This window comes from Puntigrus tetrazona, chromosome 16, assembly GCF_018831695.1.
Source record: "Puntigrus tetrazona isolate hp1 chromosome 16, ASM1883169v1, whole genome shotgun sequence".
Taxonomy (NCBI): domain Eukaryota; kingdom Metazoa; phylum Chordata; class Actinopteri; order Cypriniformes; family Cyprinidae; genus Puntigrus; species Puntigrus tetrazona.
Genome location: NC_056714.1, coordinates 14,413,409 through 14,432,633, shown reverse-complemented (window position 1 = coordinate 14,432,633; position 19,225 = coordinate 14,413,409). Strand labels below are relative to the sequence as shown.

Genomic DNA, 19,225 nt, shown 5'->3' with positions numbered 1-19,225 from the left:
GGTAAACATTACTGCTTTATCGTTTGACTTTAGTGAACGGTAGTTGCATGAAGTGAACGGAGGCAGTAAAAGAACAGAGAGCGTTTGGCCGCAGTCGATCAAGCGGATTTCTGGCACCTAACGTTAGTGTTGAATCCTTGAAGACTATAATGGTAGCGTCCACCCGTCAGGGGGCGGCGTCACAGAAAAGTCCACGAGAGTAACGGAGAAACTTCACGAATGTAAATATTAAGCGAGCGAGGAGGATACGTCCTCGCGCATTCTTTCGGTTCTCTTCTTTTGACTGATGCGAACATGCCGCGCAGAAAGCCTTTTAGTAACAAACAGAAAAAGAAGCAGCTCCAGGTGAAACGCGAGAAAAAGAGAGGTAGGTGACTAGCTTAGCCGAGTTAGCGCGCCGCGAGCTGAACGCGCTCGCTACGTTAGCCACGTGACGCACTGTTTTACCTTTTATATTTTAGTGTGCGGTAATGTGATCGGGTTCCTCCGTGTTAGAGCATTAAATGAGCTACTGCAACTACTTTGTTTGATAAGTTTGCTGTGCTAAGTTGTAAGCAAACTTGACAAACTCGAGGGCGGCGAGTTGCTGTCATTTGTAATTAACGCTATGCGTTGCGAACGCGACGCGACGCACAATTTCGCGGCCAGCGACAGTATAAATGTATCGTAAGTGAGTTTGATGTGGAGGTTGTGTGCAGTAAACAACAGGCGGGTCGAGCGTCGCACACCCGAGCAGTTGGGTTTCTTTTATAGACTACATTTCGATTGTGATTTGTCGGCTGTGAAAGGAGGTGGTTATGATACGCGTTTTGAGCAGCTCGTGTTTTGCTGTAGTTGGCGCTTGTGTTATGCGGTATATAAGTGCGCAGACTCAGCGTGAAGTTACGTAACACAAAAACAAAGCGATCAATGCACACGAAAGCAGGCTGCATTGACTGCTGTTCTGTAAGTGCTCCGGTACACCGTTAAAACGGGTGCAGATGAACTAGTAAATAATTTAATAAGCGTGCCAACGCTGCACTATTCTCATAGGAACTATAATGACAACAAAGTGTTAATTGAGGAGGGATATGTCCGGTTTATGAAGTCGCTTTCACAAATTAAGACCTTAAAAGGTCACATTTATTTAATATCAGTGCATTAAATGTTGCATACACTGCTATCTATCTATCTATATATATATATATATATATATATATATATATATATATATATATATATATATATATATATATATATATATATATATATATATGTTTTTTCCCTCTCACACACACACACACACACACACACACACATATATATATATATATATATATATATATATATATATATATATATATATATATATATATATATATATAATTTTTTTTTTTTTTTAAGATTTAAACAAGACAAAAATACAGTGGAAGAGCATTACTTCATTGCAGTGTCATCAGAAAGTACAGAAATGATTGTAGCTATTTTTATTTGTCATATGAATTATTATGTTATAATTATATATGTTATAATTAATATGTGGTGGAGATCTGTCGGAAGTGATGTCCTAAATTTACCTTCATAAACCTGCATTGGAGGGTGTTTTTATATAGTGTGCAATTAAAAAATTAAAAAAAAACCCCTCAGAAATCAATACTTTGCTTTGGAGTCAACTCTGTTTAACGTTTCTGAATGTGTGTGTGTGTGTGTTTGCGCACGCAGGAGAAACCGGTTCAAGTCACAGTAGCCGAAATGCTAGCGTAGAGAGAGGACCTGGCAGAGACAGACAGTCGGATACATCAGACAGCGAGACGACAGACATCAGGAGGATCAACCATCAGCCTGGCACCAGAGACAGCAGATATGACCCCAACAGGTGAGTCAGGACGGGTCAAACAGTCAGTCCAGCCTTGTCTTATTAATTCAACATGAGATATTTTGGCAGGGGCGTGTATCGTCCTGTTTGTTAATCTTTTAATGGCTTGTTTTGCAGATTCCGTCTGCACTTTGAGAAGGAGAGCAAGGAGGAAGTGGAGAAGAGGAAGAAAATAGCGAGGGAGAAGATCCTGAAGCCGGTGGCAGAAAAGGAACTAGAGATTGATGTGACCCAGATCTACCCAGAAGAGAAAGGTATTTATGCAGCTTGAGGTGACAGAGAGTTATGATACTAAACTTTGCATTTCATGGTATTGTTTTCATAAAACTAGCTGAAATGTCACCTTCACAATTACACCATCAACAAAAGAAAAAAAAGAGCGCATAGTGTGACTTTTGTCAAATAGATGAGACCGTGACTGTGAGCCAGTGAAATTCAGCGTATGCTTACATTAAACCTCTGAGCTCTTTTGCCTAAACAAATGAAAAATCAAACACTAAAATGCACACAGTTCAAAACTTTGGGGTTGATTCAATTTTTAATGTTTGTTAAGTAAGACTTATATCCTCACGGATAGCTCGGGTCTCTACACCAGATAATATTTAGACTCCAGATCTCACCAGAAAATATCAATTAGTCCAGTAACAAAACAACTAGTCGTCAGAGCTGTTGGTGCCCAAAATGAGAGTTTAAAAGTCTTATGTCAGTCAAGACATCGACCAAGAAAAGCCAGAGAGGAGCAGAAGCAGGAGACAAAGTGATGATGCTAAAAAGGAATAGAGTTTATTGATCTTAGTTGCGTAAGTCACTTTGTCTGACCAGCACAAATTTGACATGTACTGTTACACCAAACTGCTTCACAGCAACATCCCATAAACCTTGGGCTTGCATAAACATTTCCCCTTATTCATCTCTATTCATACAGACAAAACGGTTCATTAAACCCCACAAGCATAAGATTGAACAACAATGAAAGTAAGCAAGCAAGATTTTTTTTATAAGATAATATAAAATAAATGAATGAATAAACAATAAAAATACTTAAACGTATAATAATAAATTATCAAAATAATCATGATAAAAGTAAATAATTAAAAATGATCTAATAATAAATCATGGATTATAAAATTATTATAAATTAATAAAAAAAAACATGAACATAAAAACATAACACACACTCAATTTGCATGTGAGGATCTAAGGATCTTTACATTTTGCATTTGATTTTAAAAATATAGAGAAATTTGTGAAGTATAATTCCCATTTAAAATTCTATTTAATATATATTCCTGTGAAGGCGAAAGCTGGATTTTCAGCAGCTGTTACTATAAATCAATCTGATTGTTTAATGTTTTTCTGAAAATCATGATGGGGGTTTTTTAGGATTTTTTTTATGTATATAAACATAAGAATTCAAAAGAAAAGCATTTATTTGTCTGTATTATAAACAGACAAACCTTGCATAAATAGTGACGTCTGGCCAAGCATGATTCTGATACTTAAAAATCACACACACAGCTGTGAGTATTGAACACAAACACACACCATGAACACACACCCGGAGAAGTGGACAGCCATCTCTCTCTAACCTAACTGCTGAAATAATAATAATAATCATACTGACCCAAAACCAGTATTATAATAATACTTGTTACCTATTTTGTGATCAGCTTTTCTGAGCAAAAATAGCTGTATTTAGATTTTTTACTGTGATACTGGTTTTGGTCTATGTTGCTAAGTCTTCATTTTATTTTCATTTTGTGTAATAACAGGCCTGGATTTCCCACGGCGGCCCTCATGGCATTACAACATGCGGCGAGAGGAGCTGCTGCGGAAAGAAGAGAAGTCATTCCTGGAGTATCTGGAGGCTCTTCACTCCAAAAACCCACCCAGTACCCTCAGCCACTTCGAGCACAATCTCGAGGTGAGCCATGTTCTGTTACAAAAACACAACTCAAGTACTTTGAAAAATAATTTTTTTTTATCAGCAACCAGTAAACAGCTGTAATGAAATAGCTTTTTTTTTTTATTGCACTTGAGTATGTGTTTGGCCAGACAGTGCTGGAGGCAAACACTGTTAAGTGTTCAAATTCACTGGTTTATGAGCCGTTGCTTTTCTCAAGCTATGTGACACATAAAACAGTTGTGTTTGTTCAGTGCAACAGGAGCAGCACTTTTTCGACCGTTAAATGCATACAGCCTGCAAAGAACAGAAAAAAAACTAATGTTGCACAAAAGAACTCCTAAACGTCCATCTAAATGTTTCAACCACTTAGCAGAGTATTAGATCACAGTGAATTCATTGTTTTTGGGTTTGTTTTTTTTAAGTCTCCAATTTTCAGATAGTTTTGGATTATTGGAACAAAAGGAGACCATAAAATGCCGGGGCCAAAAGCCTCTCGAGTCATTATTTTACCTAAGTGGGCCAAGAGAATACAAACAAGTTGGCTAATCCCAAAGAATGTGAATAACAGATTCTTCATTACTGAAATTCAGATAGCCTTAATAATGCTCTTTCGAGTAACAACTATTTACTTTTTCGCTCTTTCTTTCTCAGACATGGAGGCAGCTGTGGAGAGTAATGGAGATGTCTGATGTCATTCTCCTCATAGTGGATATCAGACACCCGGTGAGTGTGCGACTGTAACACCTGCTGAAATTTTTAGCAGTTTTCAAAAGATCATCAAAATTGCATAGGCATTCTTTTAAATGTGACAGTGTCAGATTATGCAAACTGAAGTAATAAAATTTCCACTAGGTGGGGCCAGAGGTTATATTACATTTACTCTCAGAAACTCGGCACTTTTTGTATTGTTTTGATGCATTTTGAGCAAAAGATGGACTGTCTACCTCACCGTATAACAACAGAGCCATTCGGTACAAGCCAACATTATCACTCTGTCTGCAGGTGCTGCAGTTTCCTCCTGCTCTGTATCACTATATCACTGGTGAGTTAAAGAAGTACCTCATCCTGGTGCTCAATAAGGCAGACTTGTGTCCTGCGCCGCTGGTGTTAGCATGGAAACACTACCTGACTAAACAGTTCCCACACCTGCACTGTGTCTGCTTCACCTCACACCCAGGACAACCCTACAGCACACGTGAGAGAGTCTTGTCACCGTCCGTGCTTTATCTATAATGTGACCGGACAAAATGGACAAGAATAAAAGTGTCGCCTTCATCTGTACTCTCTGCAGTTCTACAGAAGAAGAGGATGAAGAAGAAAGCAGGATGGAATCAGGCTGGAGGACCGTTTCACATCATGAGAGCGTGTCAGGAGATCACAGCAGGGAGAGGTTAGACAATTTCCTCCCAGGCGACAAAACATCTGCAACGGAGAACACAGGGGAGTATTAAATGATGATGATGGTTGTTGTTTATAGTGGATTTGAGTAGCTGGGAGAAAAAGATCCAGAGGGATGCTGTTGCTGTGGGAACGGAGGGGGAACAGGCTGAAGATGGATCGGAATCTGTGTTGATGGAGCATCATAGTGACGTTGCCATGGAAATGAACAGCCCTACACAAGAACTTTATAAAGACGGAGTACTAACACTGGGATGCATAGGTAAAAGCCTGAGATTAGAGTCACTATGAAAACAAAACTGAAACTATTTTTAAGGAATATTGCAGTGTTTATTATATAAATAACCTCTCACTCATAGCAACCTGTCACTCGCATGACAATTGCATTTAGCAAACAACAACAATGAACAAAATCAAGACACTTTTTCACTCGAATATGTCAAAATGGATTCTTGCTAAAACTGAAAAAGTATTGGTGTTTTACATCAGTATCAGTTGTATATCTTATTTTGAAGTATCTCCTCGATCCTCGACATTTAAATTTTTTAATGCGCTTTCTTTAGGTTTTCCTAATGTAGGCAAATCTTCAGTGCTGAACAGTCTGGTCGGAAGAAAGGTTGTGAGTGTGTCTCGAACCCCAGGTCACACTAAATATTTCCAAACATACTACCTCACCCCCACTGTTAAACTGTGTGATTGTCCTGGGCTTGTCTTCCCCTCCAGAGTGGACAAGCAACTACAGGTAAAACCAGCACGATACTGTATCTTTTCTGAAAGTTTATTCATCCAGTCTGTGCTTCGTTTATGTTTATGTGCGTGTGTTACTTATCTTTTCAAACAGATCCTAGCTGGTATATATCCAGTGTCCCAGCTGCAGGAGCCTTACAGTTCAGTAGGATATTTGTGTGAACGGACCAACTTCCTGTCTGTTTTAAAGCTGAAACATCCTGACTATAGCCCAGAAACCTCACAAGACCCCAAAGCACAGGACTGGACCGCATGGGACGTGTGTGAAGGTGCCTGTCCTGTTTTGATAAAGCATCGTTCATTTCGTTCATCTGGAGGGAGAAAATTGGAGAGCTGAAGTTGTGACTATTGATAAATCAATAAAAACATCTGTTTTTTTGTTTTTGTTTTTTTAGCCTGGGCCGAGAGGAGAGGATATAAAACTGCTAAGGCAGCTCGTAACGATGTATATCGAGCTGCCAACAGTCTGCTGCGTTTAGCCATTGACGGACGGCTGTGTCTATGTCTGCGACCACCTGGATACACTCAGAGTAAAGGTCAGAGGTCAAACCACTATCGTTCATGTCATCCACCACTCAAGACCAGATTTTGTGTAATTTCCATGTTCTCAGAATATTGTAGCACTAGCATATGTTTTTGGTTTGCCCAATTTTAATGTCATTTTTAATAGGGCACACTTGGACAGACATGTTTTGTAAAATGGACCCCAAACCACTTTGTATAACTGACTGTATTGTTGCGTCTGTATCTGACATGTAAAAACCATTGAAACTTATATGGCGATAATTTGAAATGCAATAACCATTTCTTTAGATGAATGGGAATCGCACCCAGACCTGGCCGAGATCATCGCTTTACAGGGAAGGAAGGAAGAAGAGGAGGAGTGTGGTGAAAGGGAAGACGAGGAGGGCGAATCCAGTTCTGAGCTGGAGGAGGAAAACGATCGAGACGCTGACGATGATGAGGATGCTGATGGGGATGATGAAGATGATACAGTGAAGGCTGACAGGAAGGGCCTCACTCTCAACATGTTCAGTGTGCTGGGAGAGAACGAGTGTGAGTGAGGGATCGGATCCATCTTTATGCATTCCAGTATTTTTATTTATCACTGAGCTCTTTATGACCATCTCATTTCAATCTGCAACATGTCAATCAAAGGACTGTATAAAGTTTTGAATTTAAACGCTGCGCATTTGTTGCATACTTATACAGCCATTATATAGACGACAAACTGCCCATTCTAGCCATTTTTGCTAGTTTTGTGTTCTATTTTTCAGCCTCTCTGTGCCTCTGTACCTTCCATGCTTTTCATTTATCATTCTCAGAAATTGATCAAAATGTTTGGAAGATTTTTGTACCTCCCGCATGCAGCCTTTTCCCTTTTTTGAGAGGGCAGAAGGAATGTTTGTACAACCAGTGATTGTACAATCAGTGTTACTAACCAAACATTGATGAATACAATCGCTGATTCATCATCAATCACAAAGCAGTGATGCCAAAGGTCAGGTGAGGTCAAAGGCCACCGCTTTGACCTCAAACTGTGAGTTGCCCATGTGAATGTATTTCACCCTCAATCTCGATACCATAAACCTCTGCATGCAGGGCATAACCAGCCGTGTTTGAGGATAAGAGATGGAGGCCAGAAACAGGCTGTTGACTTCAGAAGATTGTTCTGATAAAAAGACGTTATGGACACTTAAAGCACTTTTTAAAGCAAGCGGCAGCAACCAGCGGTCTTTTATTGTTCAATACTTTAATTTCTGAGCAGACATGTTTTTTTATGCGGGAAATGAAGGTGTTTAGAGTTGTGATGGGAGTGATGTTTTAGACTATGCAAAGTTTACAGAGATATCCGAAGAACCGATATAAGTGTTCCAGTTATAGAAGTGAGATTGTGTAACACACATTGTACGTGCACGCTAACATAAGCCACTTGAAGATTATGAGTCGTGTTGCTTTGGACTAAAAAGTGCATTTGTTAGAGAGTGGGTTGGTGTTGAAGAACTCAAGTTTATGCACTTTTGATATAGGACTCAGGTAACAGTGATGATGGGCAGAAATACCCATACAAGGATGCTGGTTTCCTGCTTTTCAGCCTCCAGTCCTGCATGCCCTTGCTTAGGGATTTCGTTTGGGTGTGTTTTTGTTTGTGTGGGTGTGATAGTGTGTGGATCATTCTTTATTAAAATATTATACTGACAGAAACGGTCCTCTGCAATAAAAATGTTCCCCTGACTCTGCCGTCATTATTTTTGCACAAGAGCACACAGCTATTAATGTCTTAACAAACAGTATGCCAGAATGTAAATGAAGATATATTGTAATTGGAAGTATAATGTGGGCATATATAATATACTTAAACATTAGAAGTGGAAACTGATAGAGTTCTACAAAATAGATTCAGATAGTTCATTTTCATTTATTATGCATACTTTAACCCTGTAAAGCCCTCTGTATTATATTTGATACAAAAATGTCCAAGGCTTCAAAATTGCCAACATGAGCAGAACTGCTGAAAAAGCTGCTGCTCACAATCTAGTAAGAGAAAGCATTTTAGTGTAATTCTAAAAACGTCAGGGTGATGGGTCACCATGTACATGTCCATACCACTGGTTTTCTAGAAAAATCATGTTAAAGTCAGGATATTAAAGGAATCTTTATTTTTTGCTTCTCTCAATCCTCACTGTATTGCACTGTTATATTTTCCCCCACAATACAAACTAAAAACTTTTGATTATAAAACGTAGCATAAGTGAGATGCATTTATGTAAGTTGGCTGCTGTTATAAAGATCTGACTTACAAGATGTGAGAATTTCACTTTCATTTTTGCCCCGTAAAAATTCCAGCAACTGCACCTAATGGGATATTTTTGCTCAGTTTGGGCGTTTCGTTGTAATAAAAAAATATCATCATAAAAACCTGTATATAGGCTATACAGTTTTAAAAATCACTTTGAAAACTCAACACAGTGGTCAAATGTGTCTTATTCACCACGCGTTTACGCAGAAATACAGTAAACAGGCTGCAGAGTGAAACACAAAAAAACGTGCCCCTCATGAGCCAGCCTTAAAACTGCTGGAAAAGTAAGTGGCTACCTCATTTGAGAGAGCGCTGTTTCTAAAAAGCTGTTATCAAGGTAAAGAGTAACCGCTTTAAAGAAGCAGTTTTACTCATTGCATAATTCCTATGCTTCCAATCAGTGTTTTTTTTTCGGTCTTAATTACTATTATTGTAAAATATGAAAAATAGTAATCAAAGAATGAGTGGGTGTGTGCACACTTCTGACTGCTACTAATTACAAGCTTTACAGCGACACGCTTAGGAAATACAACCTTTGACGATCGCTGACAATGAGATCACACGGTACTGCATCGCATCAGCCAAGACATTACCAGTCATCATTTCCCAGCAGTAAACACTAGCATTAAGGAGACAATGAAGCATTCCTATCTAATTTGATTATTCCACCGCAATCGAAAACAAGTCATGTGAAATCCTTCATGTGGATTACATTATAATCCATTTCTAATTAAACGGAAAGCTATTAAACATGCTTGTGGTTTTGGGTGTGACTTGGATACGTTACAGTGCCTCACAAGCATAATTTGCTCGTGATAACCGACACAAATAATAAAACGGTAAAACACAACTCCCTAATTTCCTGTAGATTGTGTAAAACTCTTTGCCTGTTTGTAACCGCCGACGGCTCCGCGCTAGTCTCGTATTTCACTTAACCGTGACCTCATAAATTATCCAAATGAATTTCTGTGGTCTTTAACAGGAGTCATTGGTCATGCTTGTGCTGTCCATATGTGTTGCATTAGCGTAGAGCAGCCTGCTTTTCACATGACGTGCATAACCAGTCTACAACACAAGCGCTAATCCACAAAGAGTGAATGAATTAGTCCTGTTACACCAGTCTGGCTTTAAACAGTATAATCAAAGTCTGAGTTTTTATCAGTGCGAATGATGGTAAACACACGATAGGTCAAGCTGGGGTTAATCAGAAACCAGACACATACTGCAGCTCTAATCTGATTGGGGTTCATTTGCTTGTTTAGTCACCTGGTGATTTTGGCAGACTCTGTTAGCCATACCATTCGTCACGTGAAAGGGTGTCCGCTTGATTAAATGTCTTACACGGTAAAATGAAAACTGCAGCTTGTATATAATCCTGAATGATAAATGGAAGTACGATGTTGTGTTCTTCAGTCTTGTTGTCTTGGCAGGCTCTATATCACCTCCCTTAGGAATTCAGAGGGAACTGATAACACTGGCACAGCAATCCTAGGAATGTCACTGGTCTTGTAGCGCCACAATATTTATGGTTCCAGTGATATTTGACCACACGATTAATTATTTTACAGACATGAGGATGGAATTTTGAAGCGGTTATTGGCGTTTTCTGTTTGTGCATAATATAAGGTTTGTTGACTTGCCTGAACAGGCTTTTATGTTCTACAACTTCATACATAAAGCTGATAAAAGAGTCATAGTGTGGAAGACTGTTTCTGCCTTTGAGTAAAAAAAATAATAATAATTGAACAGATAATTTTGAGATTGTGAGGTAAACTTGCAGTGTACTTTTCTTTGCAGTAGGTTATTTAAAGTCACAAGTCACATTTGCAAACAAAACACTATATAAAGTTGGATTCACGGTTGTGAAAAACAGCCACATTTACAATGAAATAGTCAAAACTGCAAGATCTGAAGTCATACTGAGAAATGTAAAGTTACAGTTACGACGAATCACTTTGCCTCTGCGCCGAGCAATATGAAGCCCCGATTCTGAAAAATAGAAATAATGTTGCAATTGCATGCTACAATTACAATAAATAAACTCGACAAAAGTGTAGAAAAATAATTTTTTGCTAAGACCTGTCAGTTTATTATTTTTGACCTAAATAAGAATACTTTTAAAAATCGATTTGTTTACCTTTACTTACAGAATCATTTATTGGTAACATTTTATTCTGATAGTCCACTTTATACATTCTACTACCAGTAAGTAACTTTGCAACTACATGCCAACTATCAGTCATTAGAGTATTAGCAGACTGTCTTAATAGACTGCTCAATAACCTGACACTTTTTTTTAGGTCCACAACAAGCAATTTGCAATTATATGTCAATTCATTCTACTAACCCTAAACCTACCCTAACAGTCTACTCTGAGAGTTAGCAGACATGTAGGTGCAAATGAAGAAGAATTAGTTGACATGTAGTTACAAAGTTACTTATAGTTAGTACAATGGTGAACTTTTTTCTCAGAATTGTGTGGTAAAAATATACGAATATACGAGAAAAGAAGTGAGGATTGTGAAATAAAAGTTGCAATTACCTTTTTTTATTTTTATTCAGATGAAGAAATGAGAATAAGGTACTGCCAATATTATGTAGTGGGTCTAAAAAATAAAAAAATGGAAGAGGATTGTTAAAACGAATTGAAATTGCTAAATAATCTTAAAATGATGTGGCTGGTTGAGTTCACCGAACAAGTTAACTCTGATAGGTTTTTACAGTGAATAAATTACGTTGTAGTTGTAAGATATAAGGCATCGTAAGAGAAATGAAGCTGCAATTGTAAGCTATATAGTCATGTCATATTGAGAGATTATAAGAAATAATGCTGCATTACCTTTGTATTTATTACATTTTTTTACTCAGCAGTGGAAACATTCTTCTCCATGTCATACTTCAAACAGGATTTAGTGAATTAGCCTTCCAGTTTGGCCTGTAAATTGCCCACATGATTGAAGAGCTCTATTATGAAGACCTTAATCAGCTCATAAACAAATTTTGTTCATGATTTTGAGACTAAAAATGATTTATAGTGTTTATTGTATATATTTGGATAGGAGTTTCCCCTACATTTATTTCAGTGCGCTCAGTGTTTCAGAAACACACACACACACGCACGCGCCGGTGTAATTTATGAGCAGGCAGTTGTTTCTAGTCTGCTTCCGAGTTGGGTGCTTGGCGATGGCAGTGAAGTGTATTAGGTGTCCTGCCTTCTGCCCGAATCTAAACTCTGCTTTCAGTACGGCAAGTCAGAGAGGCCAAACTATGCTGGCACACAATAGTACTGACATAATAAATGACCATCAAACAGCATTATGATACACCCCACCGCAGGACCACCATAAGCCGCCCGTTATGTGTTAGAATAAGCTCACATAACCTAAAGACAGAATTTTACAGATCCAGCGAGCGACGTTTTAGATTGTTATCACTTCTCTAACACTCCAAACTGTTTTCCACATGTGTGTATTTGTGTTTAGGGGTGGTGCGACTGTTTGCCGCTCACCATGTTTGTTAGAGTCTATGTGTTAATAGGTATTTTTAGCTTGGGCTCTCACAGCATTGCAATGGCACTCATTCCCAAAATCCCAGCGACCCCCCACTCCACTCACTCTCACTGTGAAGCCAGATAGAGCAGGAACGGACAGGAAGAGAGTGTCGTCACATAGACAGATCTCTGCAGAATTAGACCCTCCCTGCTCGGTTTCCATGGAGACAGTTTGAAATAACCCTCTATGATGGGCTCTTATGAAGGCCGACCTACCTGATCGCCACACCCTGACTCGACTGTTATTACCATTGTTAACCACTCATACGCTCGGCGCAGAGACAGAAAATAACAGTCATTTGGGGAGAATCAAACTCTGTCTGATGCGGGAGGAGGAAAGGGAGGGAAAGAGACAGATTGAAAGAGAGAACCCGTAATTAGGAAACACAATGAGCGTCTAACAAAGGAACTAATGAATTAGGCCACAGACTTTCACAAATAAATGACAAACATGTTGTTCGCACAAAACGAATGAGAGGCGGTGGAGGAGAGCGAGAGGAAGTCGAGGGAAACTTGTGCCGTAGTCGCAGCTTGAGCTCCTGCAGCGTTCACTTTTTCTTTCTTCATGTTAAAAGAATCAGAGTCCCTGAAGGCTTCTGTAGGGATCTGGGAATGAAGTGAGCAGACTGATTGAAGAGTCTGTGGGTGGGGCCTTAAAGGGATAGCTGAGCCAAAAATGAAATTTCTATCATCATTTATTCATCCTTCTGTGGAACATGAAAGAAGGTTTTATGAAAAATGTACTTGTTGCTCTTTTTGAGTAAATTACAATAATTTGGGACTTGAATCATCATAAAAGAATCATACAAGTTGCCCAGATGACCCATTTAGTACATTCCTATGAGGTCTGATATCATGTGACATCTCTGGGTGAAAGACAGACAGAACATCCAGCAGCATTATTTTAGGTACTATAATATTTATTGTTATTATTTTCAATTAGCTTTGAATTGTTTTTTTTTTTTAAGATTTTTAATTTTCAAAAAAAGTTTTAATTTTCTTATGTGTATGAAAACTGTTGGGTTTTCATTTGTAAAGACTTATATTTTTATCTGTTCCTCAGATATCTTATTTTTTCAAAACTTTAGATTTTTATAGGGACTTTGCATGCTTTTTTGAAAGTTTATCTTTAATGCATGGAACTACATGACAAAGAGAGTCCACAACATTCTTCTAAATATCTTCTTTTGTGTTCCACAGAAGAAAGAAAGTCATACAGGTTTGGTTGATGACATAAGGGTGAGTAAACAATGATGACAATCATTTTAATTTTGGGGTGAACTTTCTGCAAATCCTGAGTCTAGGAGTATATAATGTAAGCGGTCAACCAGAGCGAAAACATCTAACCACATGACACAGAAACACAGACAGACACAAACACAATTACCGTCTGCTAAAGAACACCTGCGGTCACACTCACCCATCTGTTTTAATCTTCCAAGGACATTTTCCTTAGAAAGAGAAAACACACAAAACAAGGTAGAAAAATCAAAATTTAGACACAACATGAATATTTATGAATCATATTGAGGCCCAAAAGCAAAATATATAGACTCTGGGGGGTAAACATTATAAATGCCTATGTGAATATATCTTAAAAAACAACAGGCTCAACAAATAATAAGTGGGATTACTGTTCAGGAAATGACTATGGGTCTGGGAACAACCTGTTTGAACTCATTACACCGAGCTAAGCCTCTTTTCCAGTGGTTGTGCTTCTCTTCTGTCCGCTCCTGACTGATAGGATGGTTATGCAGAAGCTGGTCAGCAGGATTCAACAGACTTTAGATTCATGAAAGCGCTGGAGCAGACTCGAACAGAACATCCTCCAGTTATGTGAGGTGACTGATATCAGCGATGAAGCAGCAGAGGTTGTGCCTGGTGCATTTTTACTTCCCAATACCCAAAAAAGAGATCAGAGAACTGACACCTTTCTGACCCCCACCCAGACACCCGCCCGCGGCTGCAACCTGACCCTGTGACCTCTGACACCTTCACCTTTTGGAAAAGCTTCAAGGGAGTAACCTAAAATGGTCAGTATCTTCAAATGTGCAAACTAATATGTTTAACACAGATAGGTCAATGCTACCATAATCAGTGCAACTTAAAAATGTAATAATAAATAGATTATCAACTAGATGGGAGTCCTTGACCTTTGCATTGTACCTCATTGTTTTTTTTAGAATCTCCCATGATTGCACAATAAAATGCGTTGCATAGTTCAGTATTTAATATTTTAGCCTAATATTTTACTTAATGCTTACAGTCTTTTTGAGTGGATAATTACCTTTTATTTTGCAAAATCTTATTAAAAAAATGTGTTTACGGAACATTAAACCCTCTCTCAATAATAATTTGATTTAAATAATACAACTATAAACATATTTTTAATAATAATTATTATTATTCATTTTAAATTGCTAAATGAATAATAATAGGGTTATTATTGACAGAAAATACATAAAATAATTATGATAATATAAATATAAATAATCATAAAAATAAAATGTATGCTGTCAAATTATTATTTGTGACTAATAACATCCAAAATAAAATGTTATGTTTACATACAAAATGGATGTGCACTGTGTATATTTATTATGTACATATAAAAGCACACACATACAGCTTATATTTGAAAAAATTATTTGCATGTATATATTTATGTTCATATAATTTATATAGAAACATGTAACATTTGAAAATTTTTTAATATATACATCCAAGTGTTTGTATGTATGTATATATATATATATATATATATATATATATATATATATATATATATATATATATATATATATATATATATATATATATATATAAAAATCTACATGGTAAACACATATGTGTGTGAACATAAACTTTTATTTTGTGACAAATATTTTGTGATTAATCACGATTAATCATTTGACAGCACTAGTTAAAATATATAAATACATTTATATTATTAAAGACTAGCATACATTTAATACATTCAAACGTAAGTACTTTGAGTCATTATGACTTAAATGATTGCTTATATTTTGAAGAAGTGATATTTAATCAGGACAACTCTTCTTTGAACACAGGATCTACTCGATCCTTCATCTAACTTTTAAAAACATGTCTGACTTGCATACAATGCCTAATATTTCAGCAGTAATGTAATGCGATTATAACATAACACCAGGAGGAATCTCCCTCTGTCATTGTCATTGTCTTTCGACATCACACACAGGACAAAGTCAAAAGTCTTGCATTCCTTTGAGCCTCAGACACCAAATGTGGCTGATCTCATTTCACAAAACACTCACACACACACCCTCTATACTGCCTCCCTGAATCATCCCTGTCTTTTACGCTCTTACAACACTTTAGAGAAGCTCTCTAACCTCTGGGCCCCAGAGACAACCAGCCATTTTGAAAGAGGACACCGGAGAGGACAGAACAGAGAGTGGTCTGCCATTCTTCTGTGTGTGCGCGTGTGTGTGTGTGTGTGTGAAGGTGGGGACGATTTATGTGTATCACACTGGTAACTGAGGTAGCGGGAGGGATCCATAGCGAGTAAGAGAGGAGAGATGGATAGATTATGTGCTTTAGTAAGTGAATGAGCGGAATGCCAGTTTGTGTTGCTTCCCCGCATTCTGCAGGCCTGACATTGTGAGAGTGATCAGGTCGCTCTGCCCCTCAACAGCTGTGTGTGTGTGTGTGTGTGTGTATGTGTGTGCTGATGGGGAGGGGTGCATACATGTGGACTCATGGGTGTACATATGATCTGCGCTTCCTCACTTTAATCAGCATTTAATTACATAAATCGTATAGATGACGTTGGTGAAAGTGATCTATTCAAATATGGAATGCTTTATGTACGCAAACTATTATGTTGGTATTGAAGTCATGCATTTTCTCTGTCTCTCTCTCTCTCAGCTGTGATCTTGCACATTTATGCAACTTGGCAGCGTTTAAAGTAATTTTTATCATTTAATTGCATCAAAACTATTCCATCAAAACTTGCCTTTGTTTGTGTCTTTCTACAGAAAACATCCTGTTTTGTCTGTCCATGTGAACAAATGCAATTTATTTATTGTAATTTTGATGATGTGTTATACATTATAGACACACACATACACATGTGTGTGTGTGTAATAAATATATATATATATAGCTCTTAACTATCTGTTGCAAATATGAGTATTTGGGTAAAACATGCCAAAACTGAACTCCTGTTTACTTCTAATCTGTTTCCATTATAGTAAGCAATCTTGTATAATTCATAAATATTTTATTAAATTACAACACGTCATGCAAATTGAAGGTAAAAAAAATATATAAAAAAACTTCATATTATTCAGAATGATTTTCTATTATTTAGAGATGTTATTTGTTTATTATTTTCTATTATTCAGAGGATTTGTTATTTGTGATACATTCCTGTATCATTAATTTCTAAATGCTTTAGACCTTAAACCTCATATTTCAGCTCTACAATTTTAAATAGTATTTTAATTGAATTCATTATTCACATTTTGTGAAACCATGCTTTTTTTCGCTGACTCTACACGCATCACATATCCTCAATTTTACCATTTCATTAAAATGTCATACATTACTGGCACTATCAACTGGCATATCAACCACCATCAAGTGCGTCTCGTTTCCCTTTTTCACTCTAACCACCGCTTCACTTTCCACTCAGATTAGATTTACCTCCTTTTCCTTTCGGCCACACTTCTCTTTTCCCTCTCCATCCTTCACAGTGAATTCCACACAGGATCAGGCCTGCTTTTCATGCTTAGCTGAATCGAGAGAGAGAGAGAAAGAGAGAGAGAGAGAGAGAGAGAGAGAGAGAGAGAGAGAGAGAGAGAGAGAGAGAGAGAGAGAGAGAGAGAGAGAGAGAGAGAGAGAGAGAGAGAGAGAGAAAAAGTCATTGAACAAGCGTAACACAGAGGGCCTTATCTTCAGGAAGGGAACGAATGAGAGAGTGAGACAAAGCCAGTGAAAGTAGTGGAAACCAAAGAAACAATGTGCAAAGGTCATTGCAACATTACAGGGGGATCACGGGTTGCCAGAGCAACACACAAAGCTAGGGTAGCAGGGGAGAGGTAAAAAGGGAGGGAGCGAAAAACAGTGAGAGGGAAGTGGGAAGAAAGGGGAAGGGGTGGAAGAAGTAATCAGGTTGTATCACATGCCTTTGGAGGAGGCATTCAATTTTCTAACACAGTCGAAAAGTTATAGTTCCTGTCTTTTCCTGTGGCACCCTGGTAATCTGAGCTCTGTTCAAGGACGTACTCTCAGCTTTATTGCACTGTGGTGAAATGCCCTTCACGGTATTGATTTTCATTACAAAACATAAAGATTAGTTAAATCACTTGCAACATAAAATTCAACATTGATATGTCTCCAAACGTTTCTGACTACAGAAGTGCAGTCACTGAATCAGACGGCGATTTAAAGTCATGATGTAATGGAAACAGCGGCAGATCATTTCTTTATATTTGGATGTATATCCAAGTAAAAAGGATTATCGAAAAGGGGAAAAAAAATGTGGGAAGGGGACTTGGTTCTATCCATCTGTTGTTGACAGATAGAGCTTGGCTTGACTAAATGATTGGAAAAGTCTGGCATGTGTCACTACAGAGAAGTCTGTCATTTAATGAAGTCTGCCATTTTGGTTAGAAATGACAAAAAAGTACAATAAAGTAAATTAAAATAAAACATATGCATGCATAAAGTGTTGACCTCTAACTGATTGTAGAAGTTCTCTGTAAGTCACCAGAGTCTCGTCTGTCATTTGCATTGAAAGGTACAGTTAACATTTGGTTAAGCATTAGGTGAAAACATATCTATAACTAATATAAGATCTATAACATGAATTTAGAGACTCATGCTCGGCTTTACAAAGCAAACTGTGAGGAAAAGAAAAAAACAGGCAGAGGATTTGGGTCAGAATCTTTAACCATTAAAACTGTGAGCGAGTTAAAATATTCAAAGTCAAACCAGGTCATGCACGATTGTTCATTCAGTGCGAAGAGGACAAAAGAACAAGCTGCTTTCAAAACAAAGTTTGAACTGGAACTCCTTCAATCCTCCTCTGGTTTCCGCCTTAAATACATTCTCTCCTTAAACAAGCGTTTATTAGTTTCGAACCTGATGTTAAACGATATCGCTCTCTGTTTTTCTCAAATATGCTTCACTTCTCTGTGCAAATTCTTTCCGTGCCATAAAAAGCAATACCTTCACACACGCTCATGCTCATACATGATGCCTGCGGTCAATAGGCTTTGAGAAACAATATTGACTTGCTAGGCAGACTGCTGTTTCTCCGTCCACTATTTACCTCAGTGTTACTGAATGACTGCCAACAAGTTTCCAATTCCCATCTCCTTCCAGTGAATGGGCAAGTAGCAACACATAGCTGTGGAATAGCTTTTTTTTCACTCACCCACCCTTCTCTACCTGTCTTATTTACCTTTAATATCGCTTTTCACTGCCATTAAAGCACCACGCCCGTTCATTCTCCTTTATTTGAACATCCAGAAAGTAGCACAGCGTTTGAACTTTGTAGGACGCTTCTTTTACTTTTCCTCCTTATTGCCTCTGAGCTCAGGTTTTAGTCTGTTAACACACTATCTTTACAGTCTCGCCTTAGGAGATAATGGCACATTGCTGTAGTTTTACTCTGTAATAATGTCGTCTTTTAACACTACAAAGGCTTGTTTCCATAAAACCCTGTGGGGGGAAAAAGCCATAATGCCACAATGTTTAGTTATTAGAAACCTAGCGAGTACAAGATTTACGGTGGACACCGGAAAGGGTTAACAAGGTAAATCCTGTTGTTTCCTTACCAGTAATATTAAATTTCATATTCCCCAATCTCTCCGTTCCTGTAACACTTTTTTAAGTCTCTCGGAGGTAAGCGCTGAGTATCATTTACAGCGGCGCTGCCAGGTCACGGGTGCCTTGCCTTACTCGCTCCGGATTGGCCAA

The 19,225-nt window shown here is 37.9% G+C and overlaps 1 protein-coding gene and 1 long non-coding RNA gene across 3 annotated transcripts; one reads left to right on the top strand and one right to left on the bottom strand.

Annotated features, from left to right (window-relative positions):
• The first annotated feature begins 164 nt into the window (after nt 1-164).
• Nucleotides 165-8,141, top strand: gnl1 (guanine nucleotide binding protein-like 1). Its single transcript, XM_043261357.1, has 12 exons — nt 165-367; nt 1,702-1,855; nt 1,973-2,109; nt 3,628-3,779; nt 4,413-4,484; nt 4,764-4,956; nt 5,053-5,151; nt 5,239-5,421; nt 5,723-5,901; nt 6,001-6,175; nt 6,302-6,442; nt 6,720-8,141. The coding sequence occupies exons 1-12, from the start codon at nt 295-297 to the stop codon at nt 6,968-6,970; spliced, it is 1,809 nt and encodes a 602-aa protein (XP_043117292.1). The 5' UTR covers nt 165-294; the 3' UTR covers nt 6,971-8,141.
• On the bottom strand, nt 5,047-19,162 carry LOC122360596. 2 transcript variants are annotated; one of them, XR_006252819.1, is made up of 4 exons: nt 19,084-19,162; nt 16,946-17,034; nt 13,677-13,707; nt 11,015-12,862 (listed from the first exon to the last, which is right to left on the bottom strand). It is a non-coding gene; the product is annotated as an uncharacterized LOC122360596 (long non-coding RNA). The 2 variants fall into 2 exon arrangements; XR_006252820.1 differs by lacking the exons at nt 11,015-12,862; nt 13,677-13,707 and adding an exon at nt 5,047-5,183.
• Nucleotides 19,163-19,225: the final 63 nt, after the last annotated feature.